General features: G+C 40.4%; 1 protein-coding gene across 1 annotated transcript; it reads right to left on the reverse strand.

Annotated features, from left to right (window-relative positions):
- Positions 1–4,859: 4,859 nt before the first annotated feature.
- On the reverse strand, positions 4,860–21,126 carry ednr (endothelin receptor). The gene is given in 8 exon segments (NM_001104844.1): positions 4,860–5,216; positions 5,303–5,411; positions 5,508–5,641; positions 5,716–5,865; positions 10,866–11,070; positions 11,161–11,273; positions 12,081–12,540; positions 20,942–21,126. Coding segments are annotated over 7 exon segments (1,242 nt in total). The 5' UTR covers positions 12,471–12,540; positions 20,942–21,126; the 3' UTR covers positions 4,860–5,075.
- Between the last annotated feature and the right edge of the window lie 3,533 nt (positions 21,127–24,659).

Raw genomic sequence — 24,659 nt, forward strand, 5'->3', positions numbered from 1 at the left:
ATGGAAGGTCAAACAGCAGTTAGAGGTAAAATAGGAAGCCTTAGAATAGGAAAAGAACCCTAATCTTAAGGCAAAAATCACCAGAAAGTAATTAAATTATCTGTCCATGCAGCAAGTCATAATAAGATATAAATATCTAGAAACAATGAGGTCCATACAAGCATTAAAAAGCAAAAAAAATTGTTAGATAGAATTACCTTAAATTGAATGTTAGACAGCCTAAAAATACATAATTTTTGCTAGTTCTAAGCAAATGATTTGTATTTTTTGACTGTTCATGAATTTAATTGTATGGTTAATTTTGATTATAGTGACAAAAAAGTAGTAAAAAGTGGAAAAGACTCAATTTAGAACAAAATGTGAATAAAATGAGAATTTCATCACAAGTTGGCCCATCTCAATAAATCCTCATAAAATGTAAAACTATGACTGAAATAAATGTCAGTCTAACTTTACTGAACTTGAAAGCAACATCCTTAAAATTGAACCAAAAGTTACTGAAATTTGACTTTTTTGGGGTCTTACATAAAGTTTTTCCATTGCCAAAAGTATGGATCAAAAGGATTTTGACTCATTTTAATCATAATTTCCTGATTTCTAGATCCTGGCTCCTAAGAAGACATAAATATTACAACTGATTTTGGTGCAGAGAGACGTTTAAACTATACAAAACCTGGTCAAATATCTTGAACGTCTAAAAACAAGGTTTTGAATCTTTACAAGACTCAAATAGTTTGCATCCTTGTGTCAACTAAAGGGGTTAACCTGCCTCAAGAGCTTCTGATGTTCTTCTATTGTGCAATAATCCAGTCTGTCATGACCATCACGGTCTGGTTTGGATCTGCAACCAGACACAGCAGGGACGGACTGCAGAAAACCATACGGTTGGAAGAGTTGGTTCCAAAATTCCCTCCAAACAGGACCTGTACCGGTCCAGGGTCAGGGAGCGAGCTGGTATAATCTCCACAGGCCCTTCACATCGCAGACACAGTCTGTTTAGACTCCTCCCCTCGAGCTGGCGTTTCAGAGAGCTGTTGCTCTGACACACACGTGGATATTTAAACTGGTTTGAATGTTTGTTGTCAGAAGTCAGAACTCTGTCTTCCTCTCAGGTCATCGGCGGTAACCATCTCCAGAGTTCCAGATGCACTGCATCTCCCAGCAACCCAGTGCTGCATACCTGACTCTCATTGGCCAAATCAATCACAGCACACTTCAGCACTGTACTGAGCCTCACTCAGTGCGAAGAATTGTCTGTGCCACTCTGCCTGCATTACCAAGCATTACAGAGCCAGACCCTGTTTTGTCTCTGACTCCATTTGCCTGCCGCCTGCGCCGAATCTCCTCAGGATCCTGACTACTCCTCATTCTCCTCCCCATGCCCGTTATCAACCTCCGACCCCTGACCCTGATTTAGCTTTGTGGACTTTTAGCTGTGCTAATAAAACCTGCTGCAATTAGAGCCAGCTGTCTGCCTGTTCTGTGACAGTGTTTATGTTTTGCCTATTTTTGATTTCTAACACCTATTTATGCCTTGTCCTCATACATGAGAGCATAAATTACCAAAGTCCTTGTTTGTGCTCTCATACTTGGCCAAAAAAGCTGATTTTGATCTAAAGGTTTTGCAAATTAAAAAGATTTTGCTGTAACTGCAAGCAAAAAGTAAGAATTTAGCATGAGATTAAATTACGATAATGTTTTACGGTCAGCATAAAAATGAAAAATAGAATATGGATGAGAACAAAGTAATATATTTACGAGAATAAAGTCACAAAATTATGAGAGAAACAAGTCAAACCCAGAATTATGAGAAAAAAGTCAATTAGTTACATGAATAAAACATAATTTTATAAGTTACTACTTGAAAATTTAAAAGATTAAAATCATTAATTAGACAAAAGGCTGTTCATTAAGAAAAATAACCAATATTGTGTCTTAGAATGAGATGTAGAGCGTATTGGAAGCGTTTATATAACACAAATAGGGAAATACTGAATCAACATTGTGTTATTGACAAGTATAGGGACATTGAAAAGAATTTGACAAACTACCGTACAACTTTTTCCTCATCCATTTTGGATTTTTTTTCTCATACTTTAACAACTTTATTCTTGTATTAACTTATTTCATGGTGGCCCAATACTCCATGATAGAAAATAAGACTTTAGTGGTAAACAAAAAATTCAAAAGAGAATTGCTATAAAATAGTCTTTATTGTGGTTTAACCTGAACAAATAACTACTGTATAAATGCATTTCAGTCAACAAAAGCATCAGAAATAAAGAATATAGTCACAAATATTTACCGGGTCACATCATTATTAGCTTATCTGAGTAATATTTTCAGATGTTTTTGAATAGGTTTTGTGAAATGTGGGAGCTGTGGCCTCACAGGGAGAAAAAAAAGTCAGACTTTTTCGGAGTCTCTGATGTTCTAACCTGTTCTCCAACCCCAAAACCCTTTGGAAATTGTTACCACTTGTACTCTTTTTCTGTCTCATTTGGACACACGTCTTCACGTAGGATATCTGCCTGCAGTGTCAGCCTCACTTTGATCTGTTGAAAACAAATACTTCTTCTCTGTAATTCATAGATATCCCTTCATCTAAGTGGGTTCCTTATCCAGTAGAGTAATGCAGGGACTGATAAGTTTCTTCGCTGACGTCAGCCGTGACTGGAGCTTCACCCCAGATGGATTTTCACGCTCCAGTTAACCTGATATCTGTATCCTTAAAGAGGATGCCAAACTCTGCTCCCCCATGACTTTGATGATGCTCCAGAATTGTAATCTTACAAAATACAAAAAAATATATAAATATATTTCATGCATCTACACAGTTTCTGTTCACAAGCTTTTCAAAAGGCTCATTTGGTAAAATTCGGACTCAAGCAGCAATTAGAGGCAATTTTCAAAGATGTTTCCAGCAACAACTAAAAAAAGAAACATGTTGTCGTATGACCTCTGTCTGACGGAGTTACAACAATAAAAAATCACGTGGACAGATGATCTCTGGACTATACGAGATGCTACTTTGTGAGTAAAGACTTCATACGTGATCCTGGAAACAAGCTGCCCCTGCATTTCCTGAAGCAATGATTTATATATAAAGATTTAAAAAAAGACTCCAGCATGCAGCCGTCCACATGACTGAAGCCACCAATGTACACTCACCGGCCACTTCATCAGATCCACCTCCCTAGTACTGGGTTGGACCCCTTTTGCCTTCAGAACTCCCTTAACCCTTGTGCTATCTTAGATGACCCCACCCTCACTTTGACGTGTTCTCCCTACCATGACAAAGGTGGATAAAGGTGGAAAGATTTCATGTAATCCATGGACACCGGTGAAGATCACAAATCATTGAAGAAAAAAGGTTCAGAGCACTGTCTAGTGGGTCTAGATGACCCTACTCCCATTGTTAAAGTGCCTAGGATAGCACAAGGGTTAATCCTTGGTGGCAGAGATTAAATGAGGTACTTGAAACATTCCTCAGAAAGTTTGGTCCATATTCACACGACAGCAACACACAGTTGCTGCAGATTTGTTGGCTGCACATCTATGATGCCGATCTCCAGTTCCACCACATCCCATAGGTGATCTATTAGGTTGAGATCTGGTAACAGTGGAGGCCGTTTGAGTCCAGTGACCTCTCCCTGTCATGTTCAAGAAACCAGTCTGAGAGGATTCCAGTGATACAAGGTGGGATAAACAAATGCTTTCATGTTGCTGACACCAAATTCTGCCCCTACCATCTGAATGTGGCAGCAGAAATGGAGACTTATCAGACCTGACAACGTTTTTCTAACCTTGTATTGTTTAGTTTTGGTGAGTCTGTTTGAACCGTAGCCCCAGTTTTCTGTTCTGAGCAGAGAGCCGGTGTGGTCTCCTGCTGCTGTTGCCTATCTGCACCATGGTTGGACATGTTGTGTGTTAAGAGATGCTCTTCTGTAGACCTCTGTTGGAACCAGTGGTTCTTTGAGTTACTTTTGCCTTTCTATCAGCTGGAACCAGTCTGGTCATTCTCCTCTGACCTCTGGCATCAACAAGGCATTTCTGCCCACAGAACTGCCGCTCACTGAATATTTTCTCTTTTTCAGACTAATCTCTGTAAACCCTAGAGATGGTGGTGGGTGAAAATCCCAGTGGATCAGCAGTTTCTGAAATACTGAGACCAACCAGCCCGTCTGGCACCAACAACCATGCCATGCTCAAAGTCACTTCAATCCCCTTTCTTCCCCCTTCTGATGCGCGGTTTGACCTGCAGTGGATCGTCTTGACCGTGTCTAGACGCCCAAATGCATCGAGTTGCTGCCATGTGATTAACTGATTAGAAATGTGCGTTGACGAGCAGTAGGATAGGTGTGCATTAACAAAGTAGTAGAGCGTATGAGGCCCCGGGGAAGACCCAGGACACGCTGGAGAGACTACGTCTCTCGGCTGGCCTGGGAACGCCTCGGGGTCCCCCCAGAGGAGCTGGAGGAAGTGGCTGGGGTGAGGGAAGTCTGGGCATCTCTGCTCAGTCTGCTGCCCCGCGACCCGGTCCCGGATAAGCGGAGGAAGATGGATGGATGGATGGATAGAGCGTATGTTAGCGGTGAGGAAAGATGCAGCTCACTGTCAAAAGCTCAGGAACCGATTTTGAATGTTCCGGTTAAAAGACCATCTCCATTGTGAGGTAAAGTTTCAGCAGGTAGTGGCTACTGATTGGTGCTTGTTAGAGTAAAGGTTTGCAGTCTACATCATACTATACACGAAATTTACAAGTGGCTTAAGATTATTTACAATGATGGACTTTCCTGGTCAACTCAGGGCTGTTAGGTCTACACAGACCTCTGTATAAGAGTATTAACACACAATTATGCAGTGTCGGTTTTATGTAGCTTTTGTATTACAGCCTGAACAGGTACATTCCTGTTACTTTTTACATGCTGGGCTGATCTCAGAGTCTGTTCTTCTCAGGAGAATCCTGCAGATAGGATTCTGTTTACCCCCTGCGGACCCTGATTGTCGCTGCTTCTTCGCCATATCTGGAGCTGATGGGAAAGTTGCTTTGATGATAGATTGTCCAAAAAGGCTTAGGAGGAGCTGGTGTATTTCTGACTAGAGCGCGAGCTGGTGCGGTCCAGGCCGTTCACTTGGCAGGAGCCCTTCCAGCGTCCTCCTGAGCCCCGTTCATCCAGGGGGGAGGTTCTGTAGCACCAGCAGCACAGGCAGGACTACAACACAGCAACACACGTTTTCTTAAAACCAACCGCTTCATGAAAAATGGGGTTTTCTTTAATATCAAACCGGTATTTCTTACCTGGAAACAGTTTTTAAACTTCTGGCTGACAAAGTAGAGGGCAATTGGGTTAATGCAGGAGTTTAGAGAGGCCATGTTGATGCCAATGTAATCCATCACTAGCAGGAAGCTGGCAGGAAAGGAGCAGAGTTTACCGTAAAGACTACAGGAAGTCTAATTATCGAGAACAATGGGATCTCATTAGGTTGCCGCTGCAAATGTCTACCTGAGCAGCTCACAGCGGTTGGGGTCGTTCTCATTGTAGACTGTTTTCTTCAGGATACGACTGAGATGAAGGGGCAGCCAGCAGAATGCAAAAATCAGCACCAGGCAGAAGACTGTCTTTGCCACTTCTCTCCTCTAAACCAGAAATGATAGACTTTCTTCAGCGTTTCTGTCAGACGGTGAGACGAGCGGGCCTATGATTTACATACCTGCTTCATGTGATCGTTGAGTGCAATTCGCATGCCCTTTTTACGACTGAGCATCTCACAGGTCATGAGTGTGTAGAAGATTCCCGTACAGGCCAGGGGGAGGCAGAAATAGAAGCCAAACAGCCACCAATCTTTGGCTTCCTGGTAAAACTGTAAAAATAGAACAGGTAAAGAGTCAAAACGAACGTCTTGAGTTCAGACAGGGAAAATTCTGCATATGGGATATGACCGAGAGGAAAATGCTAAAACATGTCCCCCCTTGCTTTGTTTTCACATTGCACTTTTGAGAGTGGACCAAACTGCCTGGATAGCATCTTGCTATCTCATTCATCCTCTAAACCTGTTTTGGCCTTTTCAGGGTCACAGGGCTGCTGGAGCCTATGCCGGTCGCTCATTGGGCAAGGGCAGGGGACATCCTGGACATGTCACCGGTCTGTCGCAGTTTGACAAATCACAGACCTATGCACTCTCACATCTAGGGACATTTTAGAGTAACCAGTTAACCTATGAAGCATGCTTTTGGATGGTGGGAGGAAGTCGGGGTCACCGGTTGTGATACAAAGGCTACAGGTCCTTCCATTGGTGTTCTGTTTCAGGTCCCCCCTAGCCGCGACTTGAACCAGGGATTTTCTTGCTGTTAGGCAAGGGCGCTAACCACTTCACCACCGTCCAGCCGCCAAATTGATACATTAAGTCAAAACCAAAACGCATCAAAGACAAACTGTAAATTGCTTTAACTCTTTTTCGTGAGGCCTCAGCGCTCTGAGTGAACTTGACAGCTATTGAAAGTAAGTTTACAGCAAAACAGTTCACTAAGCTAAGTCAGAGCTACTTTTTTATCCATCTATCAAACCTCATTTTGGTGTCACAGGGTTGTTGGAGCCTGTCCCAGCCTAGGTAGATTACCAGTGCATCGGAGAGTCACACAACTACACACATACTCACATTCACACCAGGGGGGACAATTTAGACTCATCGGTTAACCTATGAAGTATGCTTTTGGACAGTGGGAGGAGAAAATCCTCGCTTGCATGACGAGAACATGAAATGACCCAGCCAGGAGTTGAACCAGGGCCTTCTCACTGTGAGGTCGAGAGTGCTGACCTCTACACCATCATGCAACCCCTACTTTGTTTATTTTACCATTTTTGGGTGGATGGCATGCAAATGTGTTGACACAGCTGCAATGGCACTTTCTGCAGACCATTTTTCATAAGTTGCACTATAAAGGGATGTCATGCCCCTTTGTGCAGCCATAGGAATTCCGCTAATGCGCCATGATTCCCTTCTCCATTTACTCTTCAATGTCTACAATCTCCTATTCTTTTCCACACAACTTTTGCCAAGGAAAAGAAAGAAAGAATATGAAAAAAAGAGATATTAGGCATTTTTGGGGGAATTCAGGCACACCAAGACTTTGTCCATCTTTTATCACATCAGATGAGCTTTTCAACCTGCCAAACGAAGCAGACTATCAGAGGAAGCAAATTCTGATCCAGTCCAAACAGCCCTGAAGTAAATGTGCCTTCAACAGGATATTGAATTGCATTTGTTACACTGAAAGACTTTGTGCTGGATGGCAAATGAAAAACGTCAATTATTTCAACGCTTCAGAAGCTTTTTGGAAAAATCCTCAATGAAATATCACATCCAACATGGATTGTTGGTCCTTTCTGTCAAAAAAAAAAAAAAAAAGAGTACAGTTTGTTGAAATTTCTATTAAAAAGTTTCTTAAAAGGTTTTTCTTGCATTTTTTTTTGGTATTTTTCCAAATGGAAAAGCAAAAATGTGGCAGGAATTTGGAAGACATTTTCCTTAATCTAATCCTCACTGCCTCAGAGTGAATTATTTTTCTTTTGGGATGACATTATACTAAAATTTCAGTGGAGTGTTATGTTTAGCGTTTAACCCAGAGGTGGGCACTGAGGGCCGCATTCCTGCATATTTTCCAGCATACCCTGCTCTGGCCTGTTCTAATTGGCTGGACACACCTGAACCAGGTAATCAGCCATGAGTAGGGCAAGATTATTGGCTGGACACACCTGAACCAGGTAATCAATCATGAGTAGGGCAAGACTATCTGGAAATCATGCAGACACACCGGCCCTCGAGGCCTGGAATTGCCCACCCCTGGTTTAACCTGATATCTCCTGTCTTGGAAAGGTCACATGTTTCAAATGTCTTTTCTTGTGCAGATGCAGGAACGCTCCATGAATATCATGAGAGAATGTCACATTAGGATGATTTGCATGCAGCTCTCCGTTCCAAAATATCTCTTTGAGTCTAATAATTACACATTGGCACAGACAAAAAGAGACCTTGATTAAACAAATATTCATCACATTAACGTTCTCCAGGCTCTTTGCTTTGATGTGAACCACTCGGTTGTCTTCTGTGCTTGAAAGTTGCACCAGGTGCGCGCTGAAAACTGTCCAAAGCCTCTTCCTTCCTGACTTAGTCCAAACAGTTTGATCTAAGTGAACATGTCAGATAATTTTTAACACGTGTGTTTAGGAAATCGATACATGCTAACTACAATCTGCCAAGCAACAGCTGCTCGGATCCTTATTCTAAGAAGTCCAGCTCCTCTTGGAACATCAGGCTCTTGAGACCATTAATTTCACTGTTATCTTAGCACAAATGCCCTTCTGCATTTTTTTCATCCTTATCGCATGTTTTGTTTAACAACTCCCCTTTTCACAGAGCCTGAAGTCTGCAGTAATCTGTCTTTAAAGTTTATTAGTTTGTTATGCGTGAATTGCAGCACTTTTGTAATATATGAAATAAGAGGAATCTCTGTGAACATTTATGAAGAAAGTGAAAATTAAGCAGAGTGCAAGTGTGGAAAGTGGAATGTACCATCATACGGTGCCATTTGCAGACTGTCATTGACCCAAACAACATGAACAGAACTTATGGGTCCCTTGCACATGCCGAAAAAAACCCCAAAAAATCTGTATGACACGCTTGCGTCTCACCTCACTTTTATGTGTTTCCTATGACCTGTTGCTCGCAGCACGCCTGTAAAATAAATGGTCGTAGTGTACTGTTCTACGGGCTTCCTGAACGGGATCTGACCTTGCTATTTCATGCAGGCCACTTGTGTGTCCTGAACAGGTTTGCCTACTTTTCACCCGCAGACAGCCTGTGTTCGCCTATAAGGGTAGTTGTGACTAAAGGCCCGTACACACCGGGACGAATATTCGCCAGGCGTTATTCGCCAGCGTTTTTCGCCACGTTTTTTGTGATCACACCCAGGCAATTTTCGCTGACGATGAGCCGAGCGAACATGCAATTTCATTCCCTGACATTAGATAGCGCTTAATGTAAAACAGAAATACTCCTGTACACAAGGTGGCGCTGCGCAACTTTACGCTTCTTAAACTCGCTTTTCACTCAGAAGAAGATATTAAGTATTTACGCGCTTGTCAGAATCATACAAAGAAAACCTGAATATTTCAAGCACCAGTTGCTCCAACTGGTGCTTGGTTCGGGGATATTTTAGAATGTCCGTCATTATTTCTTCGTGGCTGTGTAGATGCAACTCGGCGTCTATCTTCTTCGCTGGTATGTGAGCTCAGCAAGGCAGTTTTGTGTTTGAGCGCCCCCAAGTTGTGTTTTACTGTAACTTCAGAGGCTCCAGACACGTGTGCAAAAGCGCCATTCTCATTGGTCCAATAGATTTCGACGCGACGCGTCAAAAAAAAAAAAAAACGAACCCGAGGCTGATTTTTTTGATGCTTTGACGCGTGGCGTTTTTTCGCGTCGGTGTGCACACTCTAATTGGTGCCCTTTGTTTAGTCACGAGGCGTTAAACGTCGGCGAAAATCACGCGCGAAATTCGTCCCGGTGTGTACGGGCCTTAATGCTTTGGTGGAAGTACGTCGGCTTCAGTCACTGTTAAAATAACTGAGACCGACAAAGAAAAGTTTTAGATACGAACATTTGCATTTTGCTAAAAATGTGACATGAATTACGCTCATGTCATTCGCTTTTGTCTACGTTCATCCAAGGTTCTGTTGGACTACACCACATTTTCAGCACTTTTTCAACCATGTTTCTACCCTCTGACCTGGTCTCTGCCTCTGCCCCCTTTGCCTTGCTTTTGGATTTTTCAGTGGATTGTTTTTTTTTGTCGGATTATGTTGTCCGACTTAGATCTTCTAGCAGATCCACCTCCCTGTGGTTCGGTTGCTTTTGGATGTCTCTCTCTCTCTCTCTCTCTCACTACCTGAATAATCACTACACCCACACTATGTAAGAGAAATCCATGTTTTATGTTTTCTCCACTATCTTTTCTGGACTAAAGCTCCTCAAGATTTGGGTCAACCCATGAGAGGTAGGGGTGTGTGTGTGTGTGTGTGTGGGGGGGGGGGGGGGGTGAATTGTTTTTCTTCCTTTCCAGAGTAAAAAAAACAGCATCCTGTGTGTGATAGGGAACATTCACTGACTCTAGCCATGACTGCAATTGATCCCTTGTGCTATCCTATGGGTTCCAGATGACCCAATCCTTACATTGACGTGTTATCACCTAGCATGACACAGGTGGATAAAGGTGAAGAAGATTTCATATAAGCCATGGACACCATTGAAAATCACAAATTATTGAAGAAAAAATGTTCAGCAAACTGTCTTGTAGGGTCTAGATGACCCCACTCCCAATGTTGAAGTGCCTAGGATAGCACAAGGGTTACTGGACGAAAGATACAAGTCAGGAAACTCAGTCTTCAAAGAAATCCTCTGTCATCTCCACTATGAGTCCAAGCCATGAAGAATCACACCACTTCGTTGAGTACGACATCACTGAACCACTTCAGCTTCAGATAGACAGTGAAATTCTTCATCATTGAAACATCTCACCATCCAGTTACCATGACACTGCAAGCATAATCTTCACATTGGTTGGCTTGATAAGAGAAATCCTATGTTGGGGCTCATCCTGTGTGCAAAACTGTCTAAGAACTACGACAGAACCCTTCCTCAATAGACAGTACTGCGGAAGGGACATACTCTGACCCTAGTAAACACAAAACAACAGTTTTTGGATAAAGTTGTGTGAAAGTGTTTACTTTAATGAGAAAATTAGTCAACTGGTATCAAAAAACAGAGACAACATGGTGCCATTGCTCCTGTTTGTGGGTCACCCTTACCTTCATGTAGACGGTTGGCTGCTCCGGGTGCAATAGGCAGATGCGCAGTTTGTTGCCTCTATAGGGCATCTCCAACATGTCAAACGCCAGCGCCTCTGGGACGGCCAGCACAACGGCGACCAGCCAAATCAGTGTAACTTCCACCGCTTTCCACAGAGGGATCCCCATCCCCTTCACCCGGCTCCATGATGTCACTGCGTGGTAGCTACAGAATCAGGATGCAAACACAAAACACGTATGAACTGCTGTTTTTGGAGCCCACATGTCAGCGGTATGAGTGTGCGTGTGACCTCACCGGTCAATGCTGAGCGCACAGAGGCTGAGGACAGTGATTCCCACTGAGGCTTTCTGGATGAACGGCATCAGCTTACAAATATACACACCGAACGGCCAGTCTTCAGCTATTAACTACAAGTTATGAAAAAAAAGATATTGTTGAAATAATAGACAGTAAGTATCAGTCATGCAGACAGACCTCAATAAGGTTCATTTAAAGGTCTTTCTATCTTGTGTTAATCAAAATCAATGTTGCAGTTGCCAAAATCAACATAGCAACACAACAGAGCAATTCTCCTCACTGATAATATCTTTTTCTCAAGGGGAATAAGTTAAAAAATGGGAATGTAAAACTTTAAATTCTATTATTTTGGAGTGAGGACAGGGGATCCCATTTAGCCCATAGTTCTTTACACTAAATTAAAACACATTTCAAGTCTATTCATGTAAAGAAACAGCAAAAAGATCCCATTCAGGGTATCTAACATACCAGAAAAAAACTAAATTCAGCTTGACTGTTCTTTGGAATTGCCTGAAAACAGCTTCACAACATTCCTTCACGAGCTTGACTGTATCACATCAAAGACCATCATGTCACTTTTGGAAAATAAAGCTCTTAAATATAGAAGCGGTTCCAAGATGCGGTTACATTATGGCCAATTTTCTATACATGTTCCCAAGCCCAAGGATGTTTTCGTGAATCAAGAGCACTTCTGGAAATGACTGTGTTGGATGTTCCAGTTACTCAGTCTGCATTTACATTTGTTTTTGATTACTTGCAAGTTTGTGTCAATGTGCACTTTCACCTAACAGCCACAAATCATGCAAAAAAAAAAAAATATTAGCAAACTGGTATTTATACGTAAAAAAAAGTAGCATCAACCTCTCTTCCCCCCCCACACACACAAAGGGTGGTAATTAACACATTTATATGGTTACCTTGTAAACGTTTATGGGGATGGCGATGATGATATAAAGCAGATCTCCCAGAGCCAGACTCCCAATCAACACATTGGGCCCATTCCTCATGCACTTGTTCCTGTATATGATCCTCAGCAGTGTTGAGTTGCCAATGATGCCCACCACAAAGATCAGACAGGAGATGATGGTGTTCACATACTTGAAGGCATCCTTGATTTCCGTGGGCTTTACGCACATGGGCGGCGGGGGGCTCCTCGGGCGACCGGGCTGGGGCAGCGGAAGCTGGACCGAGGAATTGGTCTCGGAGACTTCTAAAGCTTCAGGCGCACTCTGGGAGTCCCGGACTAACCGGGAGGCTCCGACCTCCGTGACCATGAAGACACACAGCAGCAGCACACTGGCCCTCATCCTCACGGTTACTAGATGTTTGCACACGGGTGTTGCTTCTGGTCCGGAGTGGAGGGTCAGTCTGTCAGTCCTGCAGTTTGATTCAGACAATCATTTTCTTCAGAGAGAAGACATTTTTGTGTTGCTATCATCTAAGTACAAACCTTATTGACTAATTAAAAAAAAGTTTCTACATGTAAATATGAAATATAATATTGTGTGTTTTCTGTTTTTATTGTTAAAGCGCTTCGAGCTGCGCCAAATGCATGAGAAGCGCTATTTTATAAATACAGTTTGATTTGATTTAAAATAGAATTAAAAGTCAAAAAGCCAATACTTCAAATATATCGATACATTTACTTTTAAAGCAGTTTCCTGCATTTTTTTTTAAATTAAAGACTCTATTTGTTACTACTTAAAAAAAAGACCAATGATGAGATAAGAGTTTTTTTTGTTTTGTTGCAATTAACTAAAACTGGGATTGGATGACAATATGAAATCCTAATTTATTTTTAATTAAATTAAGAATCAACTTAATAACTTTTAAAACAGCATTGAATCCTATATTTTCTTAAGGGTTTTCTCTGCACTTTGCCTCCACTGTAATCTTTCTACCTGCTAAGTGAAAGTTTGTTAATATAGACTTAATGCTACGTTCACTATACGGTCATGTGTCGCGCGTTGAAGAACGCTATGAACACGGGTTCTTGAACGCGCTTTTTGCATGAGGTGTAGACACTTGTTTTTCCCGAATCCAATTTTAGCTTATGTACCTACAGTTGAAAGAGGCACGGTACAAATCTTGCAAATCTTGCTCCAGGCTTCCCTTTTTTACAGCTCTATTCCGATATTTTTAAACACTTTCACAACCTGATATGAGCAATTTCTCTTTCATGACCAATTTTCAAACAATTCAAGTCTCTGTGAATTAAAGGACGCTACCCATAGGTCATTATCCAAGTCCCTGATCGGTTAAAGTTCAATTGGTTTAACTTTCAAGGCATGTTCAGTGGACATGCATTTTGTACGTAGAGCCCAAAAATGGTCGTAGAAACTTGTGTCAAGAGTTTTGAACTTGGACGACCGAACTGCACACGTACACACGTTTAAATGGACTTTTAGTTGGAGGTGGCCGCTTGAACGTGTGTTGCCCAGGAGTGTGTGAACGTAGCATGAGGGAGCAATCCCACTGCTAACCACACGGCAACTATTTACAGCTGTTCAATTCTTAGGTGTCATTTTGCAGGTTTCTGTAAAATAAAATGACAAAAAGTTTGCAGTTTATTTTGGTTTGAAAGGATAACGCAGAGAAGGTACTTAGAGAAAATGTGTGTTTGGTGCTGAAGGAAAAGTAAAGATTTGTGTTCTCTAGGAGGAGACATGCAGCAATGTTAATAAAAAAAACAAAAGACTAAAAGCTTTTTGTACCGGCTGACTCCAAACACCTTTTGATCTATTTTCAAAGCTTTCCCAATGGTCTTTTAATTATGATTACACCAATATCAGCCAAAATCAAAAAACCTCTGTTGTTTTCTTGGACATAGTTTCAGCAGAGCGGCAGTGGTTCATTAGAAATTCACCTCTGAGTTGTGAGTGAGTTGATGCGGAATGACCCCGCCCTGTTTCCCATCATCCATCTGTTTACACGCACTCCCCCCTGGCTTACAGCCCCACACAACTCCAACCTAACATTAGTGGGGCAACAAAACAGCGAGCAATATTGTAGCCATTCAGCTGTACAGTTCTGAGAGGGATGCCAGATCAAACGAGGAAAACAAAGTTGTACATCCAGCTAGTAGTCTGCAAGTGGATGCATCAGAATGGAGCAGAGCAGGGAGCTTGTGGCCAATCACCAACATTACTGCAACTGTATTTTTTTCGTCTGCTCCTGATTCGAAGTAGCATCTACTTCACGCATACACATTTTTTCAGACTGTAGTTTTGTGTCTGTTCCTAATTCACAACAATTTAAATAAAGAAGTTCTCAGAAATGCAGTTTTAAGCCTAATTTCTTTACATATGTGCTCCATCATGAGAAAAATGCGACAAGTACGTGTAAAAAACAACAAAAACCAGTCTTTAACCCTTGTGTTATCCTAGGCACTTTAACGTTGGGAGTTGGGTCATCTAGACCCACTAGACAGTGCTCTGAACCTTTTTCTTCAATGATTTGTGATCTTCACTGGTGTCCATGGATTACATGAAATCTTTCCACCTTTGTCTTGGTAGGAAGAAAACGTCAATGTAAGGATCGGGTCATCTGGACCCCATAGGTAAGCACAAGGGTTAAAGCTTTAGGAAATAGGAGCTATTTCCTCATTTTTAACAGCTGTTACTTTTTACTGAAGAGCCGTTTTAAGATAAAGGATTTGAAAAATATTTTTCTGTGGTGGCCACCATCCTGCTGGATACAAACTTTCACTTTTTCCCTTTTCAAATCCTGCATTGATCTGTCCAGGATGTACTTTCCAGCTCCCTGGAGCCCCGGTGGCCCCCTTCTTAGGATGAATTCAGAATGAAAATGGATAGAAATTCTACAATACTGTTATTCTAAATAGTGACCTAAATGAAAATAAAAGAAATAAATACAAAGTGTGTGTGTTTTTTCAAGGAACTCTCCAAATACAGTAGATCCCACAACACGTGGCTGTTTTCACACAACCTTTAATCAAAGCTCACATGATGTGTGCTCATGGCAGCTGTGAGGTGGGCTCTCTGTTCAGCTGAAACCCTGACAACTTCCATCAAGGTCAGGCCGCCTTAGAAGTCGGATCAGGTTTGGGCTTTATGAAACTTGTTCAGGTCAAGAAAATACGCAATAATGTTTTCTTGTACTTTCATGTTTACACCGGACTGAACCAAAACTGTTTGATGTCAGAACAATAGCATTGAAAGTCTGTGACTCAGTGGGACTTTACGACTCCTCTTAAACCTCAGGGCACATTCACACCGGGTTGTTTTGTCCACACTGGAGTTGGTTTTCTCAAACGGACGGCATCCTGCAGAGGGATGAAACTAACAAGTTCAGCTGCTAACAAACAAGACTGTCTAAACACACTGTGGTTGGAAAACACCTAAATCAAATAAAACTTTATTTATAAAAAAGTGGTCCTCGTGCTCTCAGCTGGTTAAAGTATGGAGTAAACGAAAAAAGGAAAAGGTCAGATCAGATCATTTTGATCCCTCCCAGATAACAGACTTAAGGTTTTTTGGGAGCAGTTTGATTCCCTAAAGTGTAAACAAATTCAAAGAGGTGACATTTGAGGGCCTTCTCTGCTCATTTTGTGCCAAAATCCAACAAATTATTCAAGTACAGTATCCTTGCTTTGAGTCAGAAGAGAGCACTGGCCCATATTTACTTTCATAAACTTTTACCACAGATCAAAAAATATTAGGAAAAAATCACACAAACTATACCAAAACATAATCAAAGATAAAAACACATTTAAAACAAAAACATTGTTTTTTTGTTCTTGAAGTTATTGGTGGACAAAAATAAAACACAAAAACATGTTTTGAGGCTGCAAATTCTTTTCATTTATATTTATTTTGTAATCTATAAAATGTTAAACCATAAAATTTTAGTTAAAATAAATGATTTTGAATTTTTTTCAAGACTGTTCTTGATTTTTAATTTTATTCTTAATTTCTACTCCCTACTGATCCAGTAAAATTCACCCTTTGAGGGGTTTTATGGGATCCAACAAACATAAATCAACTGTAAAATAACCTAATGGGACCAGGTGAGGGTGAAAAACACCAGCTATGTTTATGGTTACGATAAATAAAGCCATGTATGCGTGTAACATGTAAGCTCCATGGACTGAGGATTGTAAATTCTCAAAGGAGGAAGGATGAATGTGTCTGTTGAATGTCTCTTTGTGCTCCATCCCATGACCCCTAACTAGATGAAGAGGCTAAAAAACTGGAGGGTGGCTCTACAAAATTAAAGTTTGGGGGTTGGGGAATCTTAAAAAAAAAAAAAAAGAAGAAATATCGTAGCGGGACAAACAGACCTCAGTTAACTGAGGTTGGCTGAAGAACAGCGTTTCTGTATTCAAGTTTGTATGACAGAGATCTTTCTTTTGCAGACAAAGCTTGGCTCTTAGCCTCTCAAGTATCACGTGCATCTCAAAGAAAGGCCCAGGGCATCTTAGGATAAATGGGCCAATTGATAATGAGGGCAATTTCCATGGCGAGAGGAGAACATTCAAATGTGGCCACACAGATGTTGACTCTGGATACGCATACAAACCTTTAGACGAAATATGAAAAGACAGAAATGCAGCATTTGTCGCCCTAAAGGGACGCGCTTTTGAACGCATTTGCATCCGAGCTTGTTTTTTTTGGCAGCAGACTGAGGCATCACAGTCCCAAAGTCCCAGCAGAACTTATTTTCCTCCCCATCCTCCCCATCCGCGCTTTCTGCTTAACTTACTTTAGATAAAACACCTCAAAGAAAAATGTAGGACTAGGGCCTTTCCTATAAAAATTTCAATCAGTCAGAACTCTAAGCTTTATGGACTATGTGTGCTTGAGAAATTCCAACATCCCTCTAGCTTGATGGATTACAGAGCGGCTCCATGGTTTACACCTTCAGTGGTCCTGTCTGAGGTTTTGTGCCTTCAGACGTTGAGCCTCAGCACATTTGTGCCCAACCAGAACTTCATGTGAGGGAAATGTAAAACATTTCTAAGTTGGAGTTCATTTTTGATTCTTTTATGCCAACTAAAAAGCTGTTTTTCCAGAGTTCCAAGTTCAAAATGTATGCCAGAACAGCCTGTTCAGTCAGATCTCCAATTTGGAAAGTCGAAAACAAAACAAATCAAAAAAATAAAACAAAATCTGTAGTATATATATTTTTGCTTTTGTATGTGCAGATACAGAAGTTGAACTAACTTTGTGTTAATGAATCAGCCGAGTCTATTACGTCTCCATGGAAAAAACCCATTCTGCTTGACCTACTTATGAGAACTTACAAGAAAAATCAAGGAAGAAATAATATGTGTGACAAATCAGAAGACAATCCATCTCTTAGCCTAAAGGGCCACCATTCATCATGTGACCGGTTCTTTGATTTACAGTGAAGGAGTTATTCATGGCTGTTTTCATGTAATGGTTTTATTTTTATCACGTTCTTATGGAAAACAACACTTATAAAATTGGTAACATTATTTGGGGCTTCATCTATGGTTTTGAAATTTGTGTTATTGTTATTTTGTACCCACTTTAGACTATTTTTTTGTATTGATTTGTATATTCAGATCATGTTTAAGCTCTCTCTCTCTCATTTCTGTTCTCTCTCTCATTTTTTTTCTCAAGCATTTTGTGTTTGGGAAGCCTCTTGATGATTGAGGTGACTAACTAAAAGCTATTTGTTTAAATTTTCCCTTTTTTTTTTACATTGTTTCTGCTCTGCTCTGTAGTGAGTACACACTTTTTACTTTTATGATAAAGTACCGTAACTAAATGTTTCTTTTAACATCAATATTCAATAGACTTCTTTTGTCCATGTCAGTGAGCTGGTCACTGGGAGGATTCAGGAATGAAAGGAAATGTGTGACTCTAGTCCCAAACCAGTCGTTTCCAGTGCCAGGATGACTGGAAAAATTGAGAGGCATCGATGCTACACAGCATGCAGCATTCAGTGTGCAGCTTGCTTGGTTCAGGTGGTGTTCGGCTGCACCAAGCTTGTCATTTAACTGTTTAGAAAGGGCTCAAACTTCAGTAAAACTGTGTACAACTTCAACATGTTTCTTTGTATATTTATTTAAAGACGCACTCCCATAAAAATGTCTGGTTTGGGTGTTTTTAACATGTTCTTCTGGCTTTTTTCTTCTTTTTTTTTTGATGATGGAGGACATATCAAGAAAATTAAGCTCAAAATGGCATTTATGATTATTTTTTTATTCAAATACTTGTAAGCTAGGAGCAGATGAAACATGTTGTTAAAAAACAAAAGTAGATTATTTACAGAAAATACACTGGGTGGGCTATGAGCTCCCTGCTCTGCTCCATTCTGATGCATCCACTTGTAGATGACTAGATCTACGTACGTCTTTGTTTTCCTCGCATGAGCTGCACAAATGAACTATGGCTGTTTTTACTTTTACTAAAGTGCATTTTGTTATTTTTATGAAACTCTTGATTTTTCACATATTTAAAAAAAGCTTGCATACACATTACTGAATACATTTAGTATTTTGAGTTACTCAACGATTTAGGCAAGGGATTACGCAACACTCGAGTAGAATACTAGAATATTTATCCTCGTGAAATTCTGTCGCTGATACTATAAGGCTCTAAGGAGGGTCTAAGGGCAGGGATTCCCAGTTAAGCTAAGTCCATTTAGTTTAGTCCAGCAATTACCTATTGAATTTTATGACTAATTTCATATTGTTGCAATATTGGGCTATATAAATAAAATTGAATTGAATTAAGCATGCTTTAAAACAATTACTTAATGTGGTTGCATGCAACCGCGTGATGCAAACCTACACAATATTTTTTATCTGGCTTTACACCGTACGGCTGGAGAGCGCCATTATTGCTCGCCATGATTGTTGCACCACTAATGTTAGGTTGGGGGTGTGAGGGGCTGTAAGCTAGCAGGAGAGAGTGTGTAAACAAAGGGATGATGGAAAGTGAGGACACGCTCATTCTATGCCCGCCGACATCTCAAGGGCAACTACTGCTGCTCTGCAGAAGCTATGTCCTAAAACAATTCAGGTTTTTCACATTTTTGGTAAAAACGGCTTAATCCTAGTTAACGCTTTGAAAATAGGTCAAAAGATGATCAAAGTCGGGCTTTAGGAGATTAGCCAGTGAAAAGCGTTAACTTTAAAAAAGAAAACCAATGTTTCAAACCAATAGTTTCTTAAAAGCCCTGACTGTTATGTCTTTTTACATTCAAAATGAGGCAGCACTCTCCAAAACTGCAGCTTAATGCAAATGTTAGGTCAGAGGCTTGAATTTTAATAAACAGCCAATAAAAATAGACTTTCCCATTGCGGAGTGGAATACTTCCACTTGTAATGGTTTATTGCAAACAAATAAAAAAAGACATCAGAGGAAAGTTGCAACAAGCTGGATTTACAGCTCCGTCTCAACACTCGAGGGCCGCTGCACTTCAACATCTGCAGCGTCAGGCCCCCCCTTAAGTGTTCCTGTTTATGCACCAAACTACTGAGAAAGAACACGAGCCATGTCGAAGAGTGGATGGGTTCACTCCAACCATAAAAGCAGCTGCTGACAGAGCTGTGAAAACAGACAAAAGCTGAAGGGGGTGGGGGGTTCCTGTGTCCTCTCACCAAAACATTTTATTTATTGGACATCAGGAAATTGTCTTAACTTGAAAATTAAAAGCTTAATACGCTTTCTAAAATAAAAAAACGAATAAAAAGGTCCATTCATGTCTTAGATCACAGGATCCTCCTTCAGACTTGCAAAGAAAATAAAATAAATAAAAGCACATGGATGAACTCACACACTTATCACAAGAAATCAGTTTTGAAGAATTTGGCCACGATCCATATAGATCTCTGTCCTGTGAATGGCGCCTTTGTGCTGCATATGCACTGCAGCTCAGTGCGTTATGTTAGAGCAGGTCTGTCTCATTTAATTGGAGGCCAGTTTGAAATGGGCTGATCCTCTTAATCGAATAGATTTCCATTTAGAAACCACATCTGACCTTGTAGCTCTGATGGCTCCACTTGTTCCACAACAGCAAAGAAAAGTGCACCAAACACACAATTGCTTTTTTGGAACAGGAAGTGCAGCAGGTGATGAATTTGGAATAGAAAAAAACGAAAGGAAAGGAAGAAACAAGCTTGAAAAAAAGGGACCTGCTGCAGCTGATCTGAAGAACAATAGAAGGAATGCACAGTGGAAACATCTGACAGAGAAGAAGTCATGAGGGCAACCTGAAGGCAGCAGAAGGAGGGGGGTCATGTGCAGCAGATGAATCACATTTATTGAATTTGTATGAAAGCCTTTATTCCCAAATTTAGATTTTTAAAGCAGCTTTGCAATTTACTTCAATTACATTTAAAAAGAAGAATAAGATGTTTTTTCTTAATTTGTAACTTTTGCACAATGCTGCATTCATGTCAGCAACTTTGGTCTTCTTTGAACTTCTTCTGGTTTTACTTATTTATTTAAAAAAATAAAGTTTGTGGTAATTTGGTTATTAAAAAGTGAAAAAAGGGGAAGAATCCAGTCACAATTTAGAAATAAAAATTGTATTAATCTCTTCTCTGTGAGATGAAAAAAGTTCTATTCTATTCTATTCTATTCTATTCTATTCTATTCTATTGAGGCAATAGGCCAGCATGCTGCTCAACCTCATGCAGGAAAACTGCAAAACATTTTTGTTGTATCAAAAATCGAAATAATATTAAAGAAATCGAATTAATGTCTTTGCTCTTTCTAATTAATAATAAACTTTTCAATACAATTGCATTTTTAATTCAACTTCTTTATATGGAACTTACCGCGCTGCGATGTGGAAATGCAATTTCGGGAAAAATTCTTCTGAATAATTATAATAATAATAATCCAGTAGAGATTCCTCAAATCCAACGTGTTTTGGAACTGAGATTTGTTCTTTTTTTGCAGTTGCGCGCTCCCGCAGGTGAGGTGGACGGTGCGCGCAGCAGCGGCTCCGCTCGGAATGAGCTCCGCAGCCTCCGCTGGACTTGGGCTTTATACGCGCCATTCGGGAGGCTGCACGCGCGGCCAATCACATCCCAGACATTCCCAACAGTGTCCCGCTGTTGGGATGCGAGAATTCCAGGGAAGGCTTCCTCTGAAGTCATGTTTGGCATTTTATGATGAAAATGAATAATTAATAGATTTGGGTTTATTATTATTATTATTATTATTATTATTATTATTATTATTATTATTATTATTATTATTATTTTCATCATCATCATCATCATCATCATCATCATCATCGCTGCATGTATATCATTTTTGAAGCACATTTACAAAGCCTATTGCAGCTCCAGCAGACAGCCCAGCTCTGTTTTTATTCTTGCATACTGTATTATTAAAAAACAATAAACATAATATTTAACTTTCATAGTTTCTTTTTTGAATGAAATGCAGCTTTTGCTGTGAATTTCAAGTTTACATAAATATCTTACACATCTTGCAGACTTTTGTTTTTATTTTTTTTAAAACTGCGTAAAAATTACAACCAAATCGAAGAAAACTCTCCTAAACTTTTAATTTCACATTTAGATACTGGAAGTAAAATTACAAAAAAAACAACATTTCTCAGTTTTATAACAGGTTTTTTGCACACAAACTTGTTTTCCTGAGTACTTAGTGAGCCAGTTGAAGGATCTGCGGCCCCTCATGCTCACAGATCTGCACAGGCACGAACATGCACACCACAAACAAAGGACCCTTTACATGGAGTTAATTTGATGGCACCCATCCCCTGCTCTATTTTAAGAGGTGACTATTCCTGGTGCATCATTACTGCCATTAGCACAGTCTCATATTATGCCATTAGCAGACATTATCACCATTATATGCGGCTGTGCACCTGCATGGCCAGCGTGTGTGTGAGGACAGAGAAGAGGATGTGTTTTTGTTCCTCCTCTGCAGATTCCACTCCAGGTTTAATGAACTTTTATTCCTGGTAGTTTGCAATAACCTTCCATTGGCAGTAGTGAATGTTTGACGTCTCAGCACTCTAGGAACACTTCTCTGTTGTGACGTTGACATCAGCTTTGGCTATAAATAATAATAATAATAATAATTTGTATTTATATGGCGCCTTTCTGGACACTCAAGGTCGCCTCACAGTACAAACGTATGTAAAAACATAAAAATACAACAAAGAAGTCCAAAACACAAAATAAGTTAACAGTTAAAACAGCAATTTCAATATTATGAGCTGAATTCATGACGAAAAAGGTGAGTTTTGAGATGTTTGGAAAACTGAGAGAGTGAGTCCGTATTTTGTAGATCAGAGGGGAGGGAGTTCCAGAGTTGCCGGGCAGAACTGCTGAATGCTCTACCCCCCCATGGTAAATTAAAAAAAAAGATTTTATGAAAAGCATAAAAAAAAACTTGATTTCTGCAGATTTTTCTGAAAATATGACATCATTTTAGAATCTGTGAACATTTAAAGAGATTTTTCTTTTGGGATTTGAGAGAACACTTCATCTTCGTGTTTAGGATTTATGACAAATATTTTTGGTTAGGAACATGGCTGGTCTGGATAAAGCGGCATCAGAGACAAACATCTGAGCTACAAACTGAAGTTCATGAGATTTTGGAAACGTTTCAAAAAACTTTGAAACCACAAAAAGACGTTTTACTTGCTTTCCGGTTCAATTGCAGCATCATTAACTCTGATCATCTTTTGATCTCATGTTGTTGACATCCTCTTTTATTTATAATTATGCAGTTTTTGGCCAAATAACAAAAGCCTGTGATGTTTTCTAGGACATAGTTTCTGCAGAGCAGCAGGGGTTTATTAGAAATTCACCCCTGAACTGTGGCTGGGACTTTTGCCGCATACCCCTTACCCTCCCCATTGCTGAGAGCTCTCTGTTTGCATCCTTTTCCACTAACTTACAGCCTATTACATCCCAACAAAAATGGCGAGCAATATCGGAGCAATCCAGCCGTACAGTTTTGATCCAGATTCCAGCTCAGACGAGGAAGACAAAGACGTTCACGGATCTAGTCGTCTACAAGTGGATGCATCAGAATGGGAGCAGGGAGGTTTTAATGCCACAAATACAATCTCTTTTAAACTACAATTTTATTGCCTGCTCCTCATTTACCATGAATTGAAACAAAAATACTCACAAATGCAAGTTTGAGTTTACTTAAAACCACCAAAAACACAATTTGCATCAGAGTGGGTCAACTTTTGCACCCCCTAACCTAATTTAACGTCTTCCCCTTTCTTTGCATTTGTGAAACTTTAAAAAAAAAACAAAAAAAACTCAACTAAGAATTCTCACGTCCTTCCAAAGGAGCGGTCAAGCTCATGATAAGGATTATGGGAGAAAAGCCATAACAAATCCTGGTCTGACAAACACTCCACACTGCGATAGCCGCTTGATCTAGCCCCTAACATAAAACAGCTGAGGCCGGACAGCTGAGTTTCCTCCACGCTCATGAGACAAGTGTTGAATGTTTGTTTCTTCTGGCTGCAAATCTGAAACGGATGTGCTCCTGCACTCCTTACACAATGTCAGCATTGCAAACATACAGTTTATTCAGGGGTTTGGACAATCGCACCTTCACAGAACATCGAGGCTTTCGTCCAAAACACTCACACATCTGCACATGTATTTTTTGAGCTTGCCGTTCACTCTTGATTGCATTCCATTGTACTGGAACACACGTCCGCGCCAAAGCATTGTTCTGCAAGGTGGAGCTCTGCACTTCAGTTTGTCCTTAAATATATAGGAATTACACATTTCCTTTTTTGGGAGGAGCTTATTCACCTCTTCTGCTCTTGTTATGGTTTCTTCCACCAACCACTCAAGAACATGACGCGCTGCCAGCTTCCCAAAGTGGTCCCCCCCAACCGGATTTCTTCAATTGTAGCTCTGCAGTGAGGTTAAAGCGGGGCATCACTCAAACTCATCCCTCAGGACATTCCCTCACACCGCCGGGCTGAAGAATGCTGCACTCCTTTAATAAAGGACACATGGTTCTGGTTGTTGTCTTTGCTGATTGCCTGTAAAGGAGGGACTAAATGCAGCTCTGAATCCTTTAAAAGCCCTTTAGAGTCACAAAATGGGTTAAAAACTATTGATTTTAGGAGACTGTAAATCCCTGTGGATGGTTTTGGGGGATTTTTCCCCCCAATCCGATATGCTTCAACTTGTAACCCCCCTTGGATCTTGCAGTTCTCCTCTTAAGGTCTTTTATCTTCATTATAAGTCATTTTTTGTGCCTCCAGTTTAAAAAACAGCTGCTGGAGAGCTCGGACGGCAAAGGATGCCACTTTGAAAACAAATTCAGGTCCGTAGGGATAAACTAATCTCTAGCATCACCCATTGGAAGCCATGTTGACTGAAGCTTACGCCACCCGACTTTGTTCATCTTAAATTGGACAATTAGGCTAAAAAATAATGATCTCAGCTTCAGATTACTTAAACACACTTTAAAATATTATCACCATTACTCAACCGATTATATAATTTTTTTATCTATTTTTATTTTTCAGAC

The sequence above is a fragment of the Oryzias latipes genome, chromosome 10, assembly GCF_002234675.1.
Source record: "Oryzias latipes chromosome 10, ASM223467v1".
In the NCBI taxonomy this organism is placed as follows: Eukaryota; Metazoa; Chordata; class Actinopteri; order Beloniformes; family Adrianichthyidae; genus Oryzias; species Oryzias latipes.